Genomic DNA, 15,739 nt, shown 5'->3' with positions numbered 1-15,739 from the left:
CCCCCTATAGTTGGAACACACCCTCTGGTCCCCCTTCTTAAAAAGAGGAACCACCACCCCGGTCTGCCATCCCAGAGGCACTGTCCCCGACCGCCACGCAATGTTGCACAGGCGTATCAACCAAGACAGCCCCACAACATCCAGAGACTTGAGGTACTCAGGGCGGATCTCATCCACCCCCGGTGCCTTGCCACCGAGGAGTTTCTTGACCACCTCTGTGACTTCAGCCCGGGTGATGGACGAGTCCACCTCTGAGAGTCGAAGACGTGACAGCGGGATTGAGGAGATCCTCGAAGTACTCCTTCCACCGCCCGACGACATCCCCAGTTGAGGTCAATAGCTGGCCACCTCTACTGTAAACAGCGTTGGTAGGGCACTGTTTCCCTCTCCTGAGGTGCCGCATGGTTTGCCAGAATCTCTTCGAGCCCAGCCGGTAGTCCTGCTCCATGGACTCACCGAACTCCTCCCAGGCCCGAGTTTTTGCCTCCACAACCACCCGGGCTGCAGCCCGCTTGGCCTGTCGGTACCCGTCAGCTGCCTCAGGAGTCCCACAAGCCAACCAGGCCTGATAGGACTTCTTCAGCTTGACGGCATCCCTTACTTCCGGTGTCCACCATCGGGTTCGGGGATTGCCGCCTCGACAGGCACCGGAGACCTTACGGCCACAGCTCCGAGTGGCCGCTTCGACAATGGCGGTGGAGAACATGGTCCACTCGGACTCAATATCTCCAGCCTCCCTCGGGATCCAGTCGAAGCTCTGCCAGGGGTGGGAGTTAAAGATCTCTCTGACAGGAGACTCGGCCAGACGTTCCCAGCAGACCCTTACAGTACGCTTGGGTGTGTCCAGCTTCCTCCCCCGCCATCGGATCCAACTCACCACCAGGTGGTGATCAGTTGACAGCTCCGCCCCTCTCTTCACCGATTGTCCAAGACATACAGCCGCAGGTCAGATGAGACGACAAACAAAGTCGATCATCGACCTGCGGCCTAGGGTGTCCTGGCGCCACGTGCACTGAGGTCAAGGTCAAGGATACTTTATTGTCCCCGAGGGGCAATTATTTGTACAGCCAGCAGAAAAAAACACAAAAACACAACACACATACACCATAGTGTAGAAGCACACATAATCTCTAAGCCTCTAAAACACACTATTTAGAAAACAATACAATAAAAATCATCTTAAAACAGTTCTGACAATTTGTTTAAAATCGAGATAGAAGTCGGGATAAGAGAGTTTCTAAATCTATTTGACTTCAATGTAATTAGAACTAAGTACATTTTCCATCACAGGGTTCATTTTCTTCACCAGAAAAAAATGTATTCACTATAATGGTCTTGTTTGGTCTAAGCCATTTTACCCTGCTAAACATCCAGGGCTTTGTACCAAACAGTTGATTTTGGCACACTTAATGTTTTGGCTATGTCCCAGATATGTCATTTCCATAGATTTTTTAAGAGGTTCCTTGACAACTGGAATCTGGTTGGGCTCCACCTGTGATTCAGTTGTCAAGTATGCTATCATCCGGAAGGAAATTGTGCAAGAGGTTTTCTAGCCCCACCACTGTTGCCTCACAAGTGCTGGATAGAACCTTCCATGTCGTTGATCACAGAAGACTGGGAAATGGTGTGTCCAGGAGAGAGGCAAGGAATCCTTTCCTTTGTAAATAAAAAAAATACTTGTAAAATTACTCCAGGAAAATTACATTAGGCTATAATTAATTTCATAGAATGAGAGATAGACATGTGTAGATGTTTGAAAGAGCGCCAGGTTTTGGCTTGTTGAAATCCTGCATCAATAGTAAATCAACCCTGATACTAGATTTTTATTTTGAGGTGATTGTATTTAATTTTTTGAATTAAATACAAGAGGTGACTGAAAAGTGACCAAGTTTCAAAAAGCAGAGCCCTCCAGCAGGCTACTGACCTCCAGCAGGCTACTGGTGGGCATGTTTCTGACAAAACTGTCAGAAACAGATCAATCAATCAAATTGATTTATAAAGCCCTTTTTGCATCAGCAATTGTCACAAAGTGCTTTTACAAAACACCTGGCCTTACAGACTCCATGAGGGTGGCATGAGGGCCGATGTCCTCTAGTTGGACCTGTGCTCACAGCTTCAGTGGCATTCACCAGAGAACACCAGAATTGGCAGGTTCTCTTCACAGTTGAGAGCAGGTTCACACTGAGCACATGTGATAGACGTGAAAGAGGCTGGATATGCTTTGGTGAACGTTATGCTGCCTGCAAGACCAGTTTGGCGGTGGGTTAGTGATGGTTTGGGGAGGCATATCCTTGGAGGGTTGCACAAACCTCCACATGCTAGTCAACAGTACCTTGACTACTGTTAGGTACCGACATGAAATCCTGAGACCAAATCGTCAGACCTTACGCTGGTGCAGTGGGGCCCCCAGGACACTATCTGCCGTCTCATCAGGAGCATACCCAGATGTTATCAGGATTGCATACAGGCATGTGGGTGCCATACACATACACATACTATTGTTACATTATAAGTTGCTGTGATGAAATTCACGTTGGAACAGCCTTTGATTTCAGTTGTTTGCTTTGATTTTTGGTGTGAGTTTGAATCCAGCCCTCAATTGGTTGGTGATTTTGGTTTCCATTGACCGTTGTTACGTCATTTTGTTCTCAACGAATTACACAATGTACAGTACAGATTTTGATATTTAATGTATTTCCTTCATTGAGACTCGATGTGTGATTTAAGTGTTCCCTTAATTTTTTGGAGCAGTGTATATTCAATATGTCTTGATCCAAGTGTTTATTGCCCTCTCTCCTTTACCTCTTTTTGTATTTCTCCTTATCCCTATCCCTTGTTCCTCCAGGTGTAGCTGTGCTGGTGTCGCCGGAAGTTCCTCTGCAGATGGGAATGGAGGGCCGACACAATTTTTGCCTACAGTCTCCCTCTAGTTTGGAGCGCACGCCTTTGCAGTACACTGTGTGTGTGGGTCGCAACCTTAGGGCTGTGCATCAGGAGGTTCTAAAGCAGCTCTCTCCACACAGAGAGCTGCCCAACATGGATGTCCTACGGTACGCCTTCCTCTTTACTATCCAGTCATTAACAAATATTCAACAATGCTCTAAAAATGTAATGTTTCATTGGCTAGCAGGACATACTACAATGTTTTAACACTAATCACATACAAAGTTGAATGTTTATTATTTATCCTGTTGCTTATTCACCTGTACATAAACCTTAAAGGGTCTGCATTTAGAATTTATGAATTTTAATATCAGAAAATGTCTATGTATACTACATCAAGAGTAATAGTGGAATAAGTGTTTCACATTTACTCACCAGCAGTGATATGGGTGCATACACATCCTAAAATGCAAGATTTTTACTATACAAAATATGGTGCATCTGGCTTCTGTTGGCCAATGGAAGGTGCAGTAGATACAGTGCCCTTCACTAATATTGACAACCTTGGTAAATGTGAGCAAAACGGGCTGTAAGAAAAATGTATTTGCTGTTTATTTATATTGCAATATAGTTTTTTCCGGGTCATTACGGTTTCAGCAGTTCACTGTTGAAAGCCAATTGTACACATTACTGTTCATTTTGGTTATCATTAAGTGTTTATTCAGCAGTTTAACTAAATTTGCCTTATTGTGGCGCTGTAACCTGCCTCTGGAGTGACCAACTTGGCAAGCTCACCATGCCCTCTCTGTTTGATCTAGAGTCTTGTAAACATTGAATTTTCCACCATTTGAGTCGTTCCTACAATCCAGTGACTTTTGACCTTGTAACTTGGTCCTAAAAAAAGTAAATAATTTCTGTGTATGTATAGCTGTATAGCCGGCCAAGACAAGCAAATTTATTTTACTGAGTGACTGACTCAGTGACTGACTCAGTGAGTGAGTGACTGACTACCTCTTGTTAAATAATATAGTGCCTAGTGATGTGGATTGCCATACACGCGACCTGTGTTTGAGCTTCGTCTCTTTCAAAATATATTATGCATTAGGATTTGTTCATGATAGACAAAAACTTTGCTGGCTGCAACCTTCACTAGCTACCTTATTGTAAGCCTAAAATGAATCTGTTTGCTGTAATATTGCGACTATTTCTGGTGGATTTTCGAAGTACACATCCGTGTACTGTCATGCTTTTTGGGGTAACCTTTCTTTTCAAAAATTCAGTTATCGTCACCTATATTGATAGTTATTGTATCAATGTAATTCAAAAATGAAAGAAAAATGAACAGTTTTTGTGCCATGAAATGAAATAGCACAAAACCAATTATACATTAGGATGTGTTCAAGATGGCAAAAACTTTGCTGATTCTCTCGTCTTTTTATTTGATGAAAAAGTCAGTTATAGTCACCTGTATTGATAGTTATAGTTATCAGTGTAATTCACGGCTAAAAGAACAATGAACATTGTTGTGCCATTGTTGTTCCCTGAAATAGTTTAGACAGTGTAAAGTTCATCTTCAGTCTCCCTAGTAATTGTTAAATTCTTATGACTATTCCAAGTAGTAAGTTAGTAGATACTAGTAAGCCTATTACTGGCTAATAAGCTGTTAAAATGTCCAGTGGCAAAAGACATACAGTTCATAGATGCATTTTGTTCTGGAGGTAAACTTAATAACTTAATAACTGACGTTAGTCAGTTTAACACAATGCTTAATGGTGTCTAGCAAAATATTCCTACTTGTTGTGATGTAAATGCATGGTAAACATACAGTGGGGAGAACAAGTATTTGATACACTGCCGGTTTTGGCCCACTCCTCCATACAGACTTTCTCTGGATCCTTCAGGTTTTGGGGCTGTCACTGGGCAATACGGACTTTCAGCTCCTTCCAAAGATTTTCTATTGGGTTCAGGTCTGGAGACTGGCTAGGCCACTCCAGGACCTTGAGATGCTTCTTACGGAGCCACTCCTTAGTTGCCCTGACTGTGTGTTTTGAGTCGTTGTCATGCTGGAAGACCCAGCCACGACCCATCTTCAATGCTTTTACTGAGGGCAGGAGGTTGTTGGCCAAGATCTCGCGATACATGGCCCCATCCATCCTCCCCTCAATACGGTGCAGTCGTCCTGTCCCCTTTGCAGAAAAGCATCCCCAAAGAATCATGTTTCCACCTCCATGCTTCACGGCTGGGATGGTGTTTTTGGGGTTGTACTCATCCTTCTTCTTCCTCCAAACCCTGCGAGTGGAGTTTAGACCAAAAAGCTCTATTTCTGTCTCATCAGACCCCATGACATTCTCCCTTTCCTCCTCTGGATCATCCAGATGGTCATTGGTAAACTTCAGACAGGCCTGGACATGCGCTGGCTTGAGCAGGGGGGACCTTGCGTGCGCTGCAGGATTTTAATCCATGACAGCGTAGTGTGTTAATAATGGTTTTCTTTGAGATTGTGGTCCCAGCTCTCTTCAGGTCATTGACCAGGTCCTGCCATGTAGTTCTGGGCTGATCCCTCACCTTCCTCATGATCATTGATGCCCCACGAGGTGAGATCTTGCATGGAGCCCCAGACCGAGGGAGATTGACCATCATCTTGAACTTCTTCCATTTTCTAATAATTGCGCCAACAGTTGTTGCCTTCTCACCAAGCTGTTTGCCTATTGTTCTGTAGGCCATCCCAGCCTTATCCCTGATGTCCTTACACAGCTCTCTAGTCTTGGCCATTGTGGAGAGGTTGGAGTCTGATTGATTGAATGTGTGGACAGGTGCGGTTAATACAGGTAATGAGTGGAGAACAGGAGGGCTTCTTAAAGAAAAACTAACAGGTCTGTGAGAGCCGGAATTCTTACTGGTTGGTAGGTGATCAAATACTTATGTCATGCAATAAAATGCAAATAAATTATTTAAAAATCATATAATGTGTTTTTCTGGATTTCTGTTTTAGATTCCGTGTATCAGAAGTGTACCTCTGATAAAAATGACAGACCTCTACATGATTTGTAAGTAGGAAAACCTGCAAAATCGGCAGTGTATCAAATACTTGTTCTCCCCACTGTATTTCATAGAGTCCAGTGAGGGCATTCATTCCTTTAAATTGTAGGCCGGCCGAACTAGACTTGCCTGGTTCTTTTTCTTGTTTATCTTTCTATCACAAATAGGATATGTTTAATTACCAGAATTACGTAGTGGTCCAGCTCAGGCCTATAAATCCTAATAGTTATGGGCAAATTATTCACACATGAAGTATCGCCCTGTTAAGGGACATATGTATATCTATTAGAATTTTTTTTTATGCATGTGACTGTTTAATGTATGACACTGTTCACTGTTTTCTATGCAATCGAGTGTCCCCCTATTAACCATGCTAATTTATACTCATCAAAGTTATTTTAAACAATTATTAAGTAGGAAAACATGTTTTCTATGATAATGTAAAGCCATTTGGATCCTACTTTTCTATAATAACCATAGATATAATTATACTTTTTTGAATGTGTTGTTTACTGATCAAAGTCATTTTATTAACATAATATAATGGAAACAGGAACATAGATAAAACATGAAAATATAGCTTTATATAGCTATAACTTTGATGTAATCAATTTAATTAAAATTAATACTACTATTTTACTAACTCAATCATTTATCTATCAACTTCAATTGGAAGTCGGAGGATTACATACACCTCAGCCAAATACATTTAAACTCAGTTGTTTACAATTCCTGACATTTAATCTTAATAAAATTCCCTGTCTTAAATCAATTAGGATCACCATGTTATTTTAAGAATGTGAAATGACAGAATGATAGTAGAAATAATGATTGAATTTCTCCAAAAAGTATGGTCTTTGTCCCTATGTGCAGTTGCAAACTGTAGTCTGGCGTTTTTAGGGAGGTATTGGAGCAGTGGCTTTTTCCTTGCTGAGCGGCCATTCAAGTTATGTCAATATAGGACTTGTTTTACTGTGGATATAGATGCTTTTTTCCCTGTTTCCTCCAGCATCTTCACAAGGTCCCTTGCTGTTGTTCTGGGACTGATTCGTACTTTTTGCACCAAAGTACTTTGATCTCTATGAGAGAGAACTCATCTCCTTCCTGAGCAGTATGATGGCTGCATGGTCCCATGGTGTTTATACTTGCGTACTATTGTTTGTACACATGACCGTGATACCTTCAGGCATTTGGAAATTGCTCCCAAGAATGAACTAGACCTTTGTAGTTCTACAATCTTTTTTCTAACGTCTTGGCTGAGTTATTTTGATTTTCCCATGATGTCAAGCAAAGAGGCACTGAGTTTGAAGGTAGGCCTTGAAATACTTCCACTGGTACACCTCCAATTGACTCAGAAGCTTCTAAAGCCATGGCATAATTTTCTGGAATTTTCTGAGCTGTTTAACGGCAGAGTTAACTTTGTGTATGTACATTTCTGACCAACTGGAGTTGTGATATAGTAAATTATAAATGAAATAATCTGTCTGTACACTATTGTTGGAAAAATAACTTGCACATATTAGAGGTCCTAACCGACTTAGGACCTCTAGGAATAAAAAGGTCCTAACCGCCAAAACAATGGTTGGTAAATATGACATGTGTGGAGTCATTTAACTCTAGAAGCATTGGAAGGGGTCAATTTGACCCAGAGGTACCTACAAAAAAAAGTTATCACCGCACTATATAAACTTCCAGGAAGCTCTTTTTAGGAATGCTCCAAGATGCATGCTTTATCACCCAGTATTTTTTTGATGTGAAAATAACCACTGGAATAGCGAATTTAAAGCAATTTCGCTGAAATTTCAGAAATGTTCTCTTTTTTTAAAGCTAAAATTCTCCTTCTCTGTCACCAGATGGTGCATATAAATGGCTTATTTGCCACCAGATGGCGCAACATTTTGTTAATAGTGATTAGTGTGTGTGTGTGTCAGGGTTTATGTTAGTCTGCAAATGTAGGCGGTATCACATGTAGTTGTCATGCAGATGAAAATCAAATCAACAGCCAAAATGTCCGGTGGAAAATATGCCAAATAAATAAATACATTGATAAAAAGTATATTAAATAGCCTAATATTGCGTGACCTATATGATATGTTGACAAAAAAACTGCGAGCCACCTCTCGCTCATACAGTAAGACATTAGTGAGTGTTTGGTTGTGTGACTCAGCAAAATATGTTCCTAACCAAACGATTTTCAGTAAATGATCTGAGCCTATAACTTAAAACCCTTATTAAGATTAGAAACATGACTATGGAATCAAAATATTGTGCAAGAAGATCGTTGTGTATAAGAATAATTGTCATATGGCTCAAATAAATGCAATCAGACAGTTATGTAATAATTGTGACTGCCCTAGAGCCTATTATGCTCACCCAGCAAAGATTGAGAAGAGTTCATTCTGCTGACTAATTTAAATAAAAAACATTTGTTGGAAAAGTGAAAGACAAATTACAGCCTTGCAAATGCATATAGATGGCCTAAAAGTAACGTTTTTACACAATCATGTACACTATTCAATGACACTGTTCAATGACATTAGAGTTGATTCTAATCTCATGTACACTATGCAGAGACCACTGCACCTTTTTCTTTCCTTTCCAAAAAAGTCGAAAAGGAAGGTTTTGAGTGAGGAACAAAAGGGTTAAAATTAAGAGACTTTTGAGTGAGGAACACTTTCCTTTTCAACTTTTTTTGGAAAGGAAAGAAAAAGGTGCAGTGGTCCCTTAATTTTTTCCGGTGCTATATGTACACTATGAATATATATATACTGTACATTATCATGTATATAGACTATTAGTAATCATAGGGATCTATAAAAATGTTGTTCATAGATATTCTTGAAAATGTGAAACACATCAGCCTCTCAGCATTTTCCTGCTACAATAACTAAATTAAATAAACTAGATAAAAAAAATAGGAACTTCCGAACAGTTTTGGATTACTAAGACACATTTTGTGCCGTTTTCCTTCCATCAGTAAACCCAACCCTCCAACTAATTACCATGCTACATCCACACTCAATGCAGACTTTTGGTGCGTTTCAAGTAAAACTGGTAAACAATACCAACCCCCAAATACCACGGTCCAGTGTCAATGCATCAGTGTCCATGTCTGATGCATTGTGCTCAAAATACTGAATGTTTCTTTGCTTTTGCTTGGTAAATCGTAAGTGTAGAATTCCCAGACTTCAGAACTATTTTTTAGACTGTGCCTGTGTACAGGGTGGCATTCCTCATCTGATTTTATTCATTGTACCAACAAGTCTGGTTTTGTTTGCCAAAAGATTGCCTACCTACTGATTTTATTAGCCATTTACTGTGTGAATCGACAGCGTGCTTTGGCAGGGAATAGCTGTTCACCAACAGTTAGGTTCGCACTGGGCTTGTTAGAAGCACCCAAGTGATTTTCACAAATGTATCAAAGATCTCAGATATCATGGCAAATATTGTACCCTTCTGGACATTGTAAGGAAATACGCCACCGGCCAAACCATACCACCACTCTTATTGTGTAGCAATCTACACAGTGAACTTCAGCCACACACACTACTTCATAGCACTAAACGATTAAGAAATTGTACTGTGAATAAAATTTTCCTAACAGCTCCGCCCATTCAGTTTATCAATAACATTTTACATTTCTCCCTGTGTTTTCGATAGGCTTTTATAGCCTATTGATTAGTAAATGACTGTTGCCATCTATGCCCCATCTCCTTACACAATTTTTTTATTTGCTTTTAGAAAATAATCACAATATATTATCCTTACGTAATAATGCTATAAATTAACTATTTAAAAAATTTGATCAGTCGATGTAGATCAGTATTCTACGTTTCCGATTTTGGTCATCACAAATGACAATGAACTGAATTAAATCTAAACAATTTATTTCAAAAAGTGCAAGATGCATATAAAAAATGTGTGCATTATACAGCAAGCATACAAAATAAACATGTGCAAATTAAATGAAATAAAAAAATTAAACATGTGCAATATACATCTGTCCAGAAACCGATCTAGAAAAATCACAGTATTTGAATGTGAAAAAGTACATAATAAACCTAATCAATACTAAATAAGCAAGGGCTGGAATCCAAGTGTTGCAGCATTGTGGTTTTGAGCTGGAGCTGTGTCATTCATATTCACAGCAGGTCCCTTGTACCTCCGCGACGTCTTCTCCCACCTACACTGTCAGCTGCCCTTTTCAGGTACATGGTGATCTGGTTCTGCCTTTTCAGTGGCATTCCGGGTGGAAAAATTAATCATTATTGCTCCTGTAATACAGTAATCAGATGTTGTACTCACATGATTTTGATATAAAAAGTCATAAATTAACCACAAGAATCTAATAGCCATGTACAAAATAACCTTGAAGAATAGTCCTGAGCAAAAGGTCCTTAAAGCTGGCCCTGTGCCTTCAGCTCAGCACTCTCTTCAGTCAGCCACTTGATCATCTCCAAATGTTCTTAAAGTAAAGACAAATAGTTAATTATAAATAAAATTGAAGGCAGCATGCTTTAATAACATAAGTTAAGCATTCGGTTGAATGTACCCACACATACTTATGTAGCAGTCCTCCACATGGTGCCGTGGAGTAACTCTGGTGCCGTGGAGTACTGTGCTTGCTCCATTCTAAAAAAAAAAAAAAAAAAGTTGGTGAATAGGTAAATATGGTGAAAACAAGTAAATATTGTTGATATGCATCCTTGGGGTGGTAGGGGCCCACACTGGAAAGATTTTAGCTACTCTGGTGATACCCACATGCGTTCTCCCACATATCTAGGAAAAATGTTGTGGTCCACCCGCCCCAGAGGGGCTTTAGCTCCTCGTGGTTTACACTTGCTGTGTTAGCGGCAGTACTGAAAACTCATTATGCAAGATGCAACAGCCAATCAGGGCACGCCTGCCCCTATGTAGGACCCATGAGCCCAGAGAACGCCCTCCCTTTTTATTCAGCCTTGCTGAGTTCTAACTGAATTTTTGCCAGCAACGTTCTTCAGATCGACATCTCTAGAATAATACTTTAGCTGCTGCCTGCCGTTGCGCCGACCTGACAGGTCGTGCTTCTCCTGCCTGAGACCGGCTCACGTTTCACCGACCCCCGGCTTGATCCGCCTGCGCCGCTTTTCGAGGAAAAAGTGGGCATCTCCGCCATGCTGGACTCCAGCGGGGACGACGTTGAGATGTCTGAGGACGAGGAGGAAGGTCCTATGCAGGGCCCGACTCCTCTGACTCAGAAGGACCCACTCCCTCCCCATGTGGGGTCTGGTGGCAGGTCTCCTGCTCCTCCCTCTTTCCTGGGAGAATTAGATGACGACCTCTCCTCTGCCTCTTCCCTCCTCACGCCCCCTCTCCGCGTGGAGTTTGCGGGCATGATCAAGAGGGCGGCTCTATGAATTCCGCTGTCCCTGCCTCCTCTCCGATGCCAAAGGAACCTTCTTACATGTCATTCGGCTCCTGGGCTGAACACATCAAGCCAGTGCACTCCCCGGCGCCTGAGGTCTGAGGTTTTAAGGCTTTCGCAGAGGGTTGCTGATCCACTCCAGCTCCGGTGAAATCCTACATTACTTTCACCAGGGTCGGCGGTAGGCAGACTCCCATCAGCTTGGCCGTCCCTCCTCTGGAGCCCGAGTTGGCTGCGCATTTCCTGCCTTCCCTAGGCTGGTCTGGTAAGAAGCCCGCCTTACCATCTACCAAGAACCGCTACACAGGGCAGCTATGGGACAATACTTAGGTCCTAGGATCACAGGCCTTGTCCTCAGCGAACAACGTTGCTCTCCTCGCGTTGGTGGCCTCCCATATTTTAGACCATTCACCTACCCCTGTCATCACGTGACTTGAGAAGGTAGTGGGATATCTTAAGGCTATCCTCCACCTGAACCAGGCACAGACAGTTTGTGCCGGGCAATCAGTGGCTACATCTGTGGTTGGACATCGACACCTTTGGCTATCTCTGTCTTCCCTGCGCGCACCCCTCCTAAATGCACCATTGTCCCAGGAGGACTTATTTGGCAATGCCGTCCACACTGCCATCGCTTCTTTCAAGGAGACTGACGAGTGACGGAAGGGCTTCATGACCCTCTACTCATCGCCTGGATTCCTCCGCTAAATGACGTCAGTGCCGCCAAGCCTCCGCTGCTGCCTCAACTGCTGCCCCGGCTCCTCCTCCGGCTGCTGTGGCTCCTGCTCCTCTTCCCGTGTGACGCATACAACCCGCCCCCAGACTGGATACTCCGTGGCCGTCTAAAGCCTCTTGAGGGTAAATGACGAACTTGAGATTTCCGCCTATACTGCCATTCCCCTTTATAACTGCAATTCATGTGCACATATGTTGTCAGAACATGTGAAGGTATTCTATATGAAATACACCTGGGAGATTATGAGGAATTCATCAGAATATAGATTGGAAGAAAAAAGGTTTTCATGCACAAGCTAAAACACACACCAAAAAAATAAAACGTTTTAACCTTTTCTATTCCTTCATGGACAGGCAAAAACTCAAATACTGATCCTATGGTTTCCCAAACAAGTCAACATTATCAGAAAACTATTGGGGATAGACAGACATCAGCGCTAGATCTGGGCAGCTATTTTAGTAAGTGGTGTCAAGAGCCATTTCCAAGTGTCCTCTAACCTTAAATCTGTATATTACATAATTCCATTGTTGTTTAGTATAGAAAACCATTTTCTACAATAAAAACACAAACATTCTCATCCCATTGACTTTCCATGGGATCTTCGACCTATTGCACAACAAGGATCAATATAGAGGCTCTTCCCCGCCTGGGAAATTTGCCTACCACTGAAGGGACAATCTAATTGGCTACTAGACTTGTTAATCAAACCTGTAGCACGTAACTCTTAGGACAATCGATATGTCTTATCAGTCATACATGATCGGATAACATTGGCAATAGGCTGGCTAAGATCCTACGCAACTACTCATTTGGTACCGAAGTTTAAGCTTGATCTCAAGCACAGACCAAACCAGAGCTTACCGTGTAAGAGGAAAGTGTTCCATGAAAACGGATTTTCCAATAAAGATGTCACCTCTCGGATGTCTGGATCGATAAAGGTAAGTCCCAGGCATCCAAAATATATGTCCTTATGATCGATGGAGTGTCTGGCTTCATTGTGAATGAAACTTTAGACTCTGTTCGTCGGACAGCTCCCTTGTTTACAAGTGACAGCTGAGCCGGCGCGAGCAAGGCCTACACCAGAGATGTTTTACTCTGCCGGAAAGGGAAGATCCGCAACATTCAGAAACAACTGCAGCAAATTGAAGCCCAGACTGTCCTGACTAGGCATGGAGCGGGCAGTGGGTGGAGCCCTTTAGGCCCCCATGTCTCCCTCCCTCCGCCACGTACGGGCCGAGTCTGACAGTGTTGCAGATCCGGCCCTCCAAACTTTTTCCTTCAATAATAAGGTTAAATGGTGCTTTGGTGTAAGTTGTTGCTTTTGTGCAGGCTCAGGTGGTGTCTGAGTCGGTTGAACCTTTTGCATGCACTAGTTTGCCTCCATCAGTGGCTATTAGAGACTCAGCGAGCACTCTCTCTGTCTCTATGTCTGCCCCGTTAGATAGGAGCAGTGGCGCAAGTGAGCGGCTTCTCCCTCACTCTCACCCTGCAGCCTGCCGGTTTTCAAATAAGTAAGTTTGTGCACGATCTATTCCCTTCCCCTTTCAGTGTAATGGTAAGAGCTGTGTCAGCGATGTACAGGGTAGTTCGTTTTCTCAGGGGGTTATAGGTATAACTACTCTATCCTCTCAACCCTCCCATCTCCCATAGGATTAAGCGCCGGCTAGCGGGTTTAGATACATCTCTGCTGGCCATTCCTGAGTGTACTTGCTATAAGAGTACAGCCTGGCATTGCCATGATGATGTCCAATCGCCTTCAGCTAAACGTCCGCATATGCAAATGCAGGGCTCCTCTCTTTCCTGTCTTTCGCGGGCTACTGAGCGTTCTGAAATTTCACAGGAGGGCAGAGAGGGAATTTGAGCTTTTCCTGACCAACTAAAAGCTTTTCCTCGCTCAGAGCATTATTAGGAGTGGTGTCATCACTGTACTATGTCAGCCTGTCTCGATCGAACGATCAGACTGGGTTATCTAATTCAGTTTCGCTCAGCTCCCCCTCCCTTCTCGGGAATAGTGGAGACAGAGATGTCATCGCCTGACAGAGCGTTTGCTGTCCTGTTGGAGATTACAGAACTGTTGAGCAAAGGTGCAATCTCAGAGGTCCTGAAAGATCTCAGGCAGGACGGTTTCTGCTCTTGTTATTTCCTGGTTGCCAAGAAAATGGTAGGGGTGAGACCGATCTTGGATCTGAGCAATCTGAATGCACACGTAGCCAAACGACCATCCCGTACATTCACCACTACTCGCCTGTTGGATGCCTTTCCACCAGGAGATTTCTGTGTAAGCATAGACCTAGTCGAGGGCCGTGATGTCCTGATTCGCTCAGACAATCGGGCCATGGTTGCTTACATCAATCGCCGGGTGGGATCAGGTCTCCTGCACTACACCGGTCGGTGACTCAACTTTGGCTTTGGGCACATGTCCACCTTCGCTCCCTAGCGGCAACTCACATTCCGGGCCATCTCAATGTGGGCGTGGACCAAATGTCTCGGGGAGGCCTCCATCACGACGAGTGGACATTTGGGGAAACCCAGGTGGACCTATTTGCATCCGGACAGAACGCACATTGCCGTCTGTGTTTCTCCCTGTCTCAGACAGATCGCCCCCCTCTGGGGCTTCTGGTCATTCTGTTGGCTCCTGATCGCCCCGCGGCTATCTGGTATCCAGAGATGATCCTGTTGCTTGCAGACCACCCATGATTCTACAACCTCCATCGCTGGCAGGGAGTCTAATGGTCAGGCCCCTGAACGGGATAGGCCCCCCTAGACCTGTTGCCCTGCTTTCCCACGGGTTATGCTGAATAAACCCGGGAGGGCGTTCTCTGGCTTTGAAATCAACTCGTTAGCCCCACTAGAACACCCGGGAGAGATTCGCAAAGACGTGCCGTTTTTGCCTATTCACATGGGGAAAAAAGGACGTTGTATTTTTCCAAAATCTCCTCTCGGTTTATCCATAGCCTATTCATAGCCTATTCATCCATAGCCTATTCATGGTCCATTTCAGTACAGTGAACTCATTGTCATGTTCAAGAAACCAATTTGAAATGATTCAAGCTTTGTGACATGGTGCATTATCCTGCTGGAAGTAGCCATCAGAGGATGGGTACATGGTGGTCATAAAGGGATGGACATGGTCAGAAACAATGCTCAGGTAGGCCATGGCATTTAAACGATGCCCAATTGGCACTAAGGGGCCTAAAGTGTGCCAATAAAACATCCCCCACACTATTACACTACCACCACCAGCCTGCACAGTGGTAACAAGGCATGATGGATCCATGTTCTCATTCAGTTTACGCCAAATTCTGACTCTACCCTCTGAATGTCTCAACAGAAATCGAGACTCATCAGACCAGGCAACATTCTTCCAGTCTTCAACTGTCCAATTTTGGTGAGCTCGTGCAAATTGTAGCTTTTTCCTATTTGTAGTGGAGATGAGTGGTACCCGGTGGGGTCTTCTGCTGTTGTAGCCCATCTGCCTCAAGGTTGTGCATGTTGTGGCTTCACAAATGCTTTGCTGCATACCTCGGTTGTAACGAGTGGTTATTTCAGTCAAAGTTGCTCTTCTATCAGCTTGAATCAGTCGGCCCATTCTCCTCTGACCTCTACCATCAACAAGGCATTTTCGACCACAGGACTGCCGCATACTGGATGTTTTTCCCTTTTCACACCATTCTTTGTAA

The 15,739-nt window shown here is 43.4% G+C and overlaps 1 protein-coding gene across 1 annotated transcript in view; it reads left to right on the top strand.

Annotated features, from left to right (window-relative positions):
* si:ch211-236l14.4 (SITS-binding protein) overlaps positions 1 to 15,739 on the top strand; it is a 127,357-nt gene that overhangs the window by 29,737 nt on the left and 81,881 nt on the right. The window contains exon 3 of the mRNA XM_029114844.2: positions 2,846 to 3,050. Within this exon, the coding sequence (XP_028970677.1) occupies positions 2,846 to 3,050 (205 nt within the window). The remainder of the gene's footprint in view (positions 1 to 2,845; positions 3,051 to 15,739) is intronic.

Source organism: Esox lucius, chromosome 19 (assembly GCF_011004845.1).
Source record: "Esox lucius isolate fEsoLuc1 chromosome 19, fEsoLuc1.pri, whole genome shotgun sequence".
NCBI lineage: Eukaryota > Metazoa > Chordata > Actinopteri > Esociformes > Esocidae > Esox > Esox lucius.
This window is presented reverse-complemented; position numbering and strand designations above follow the sequence as displayed.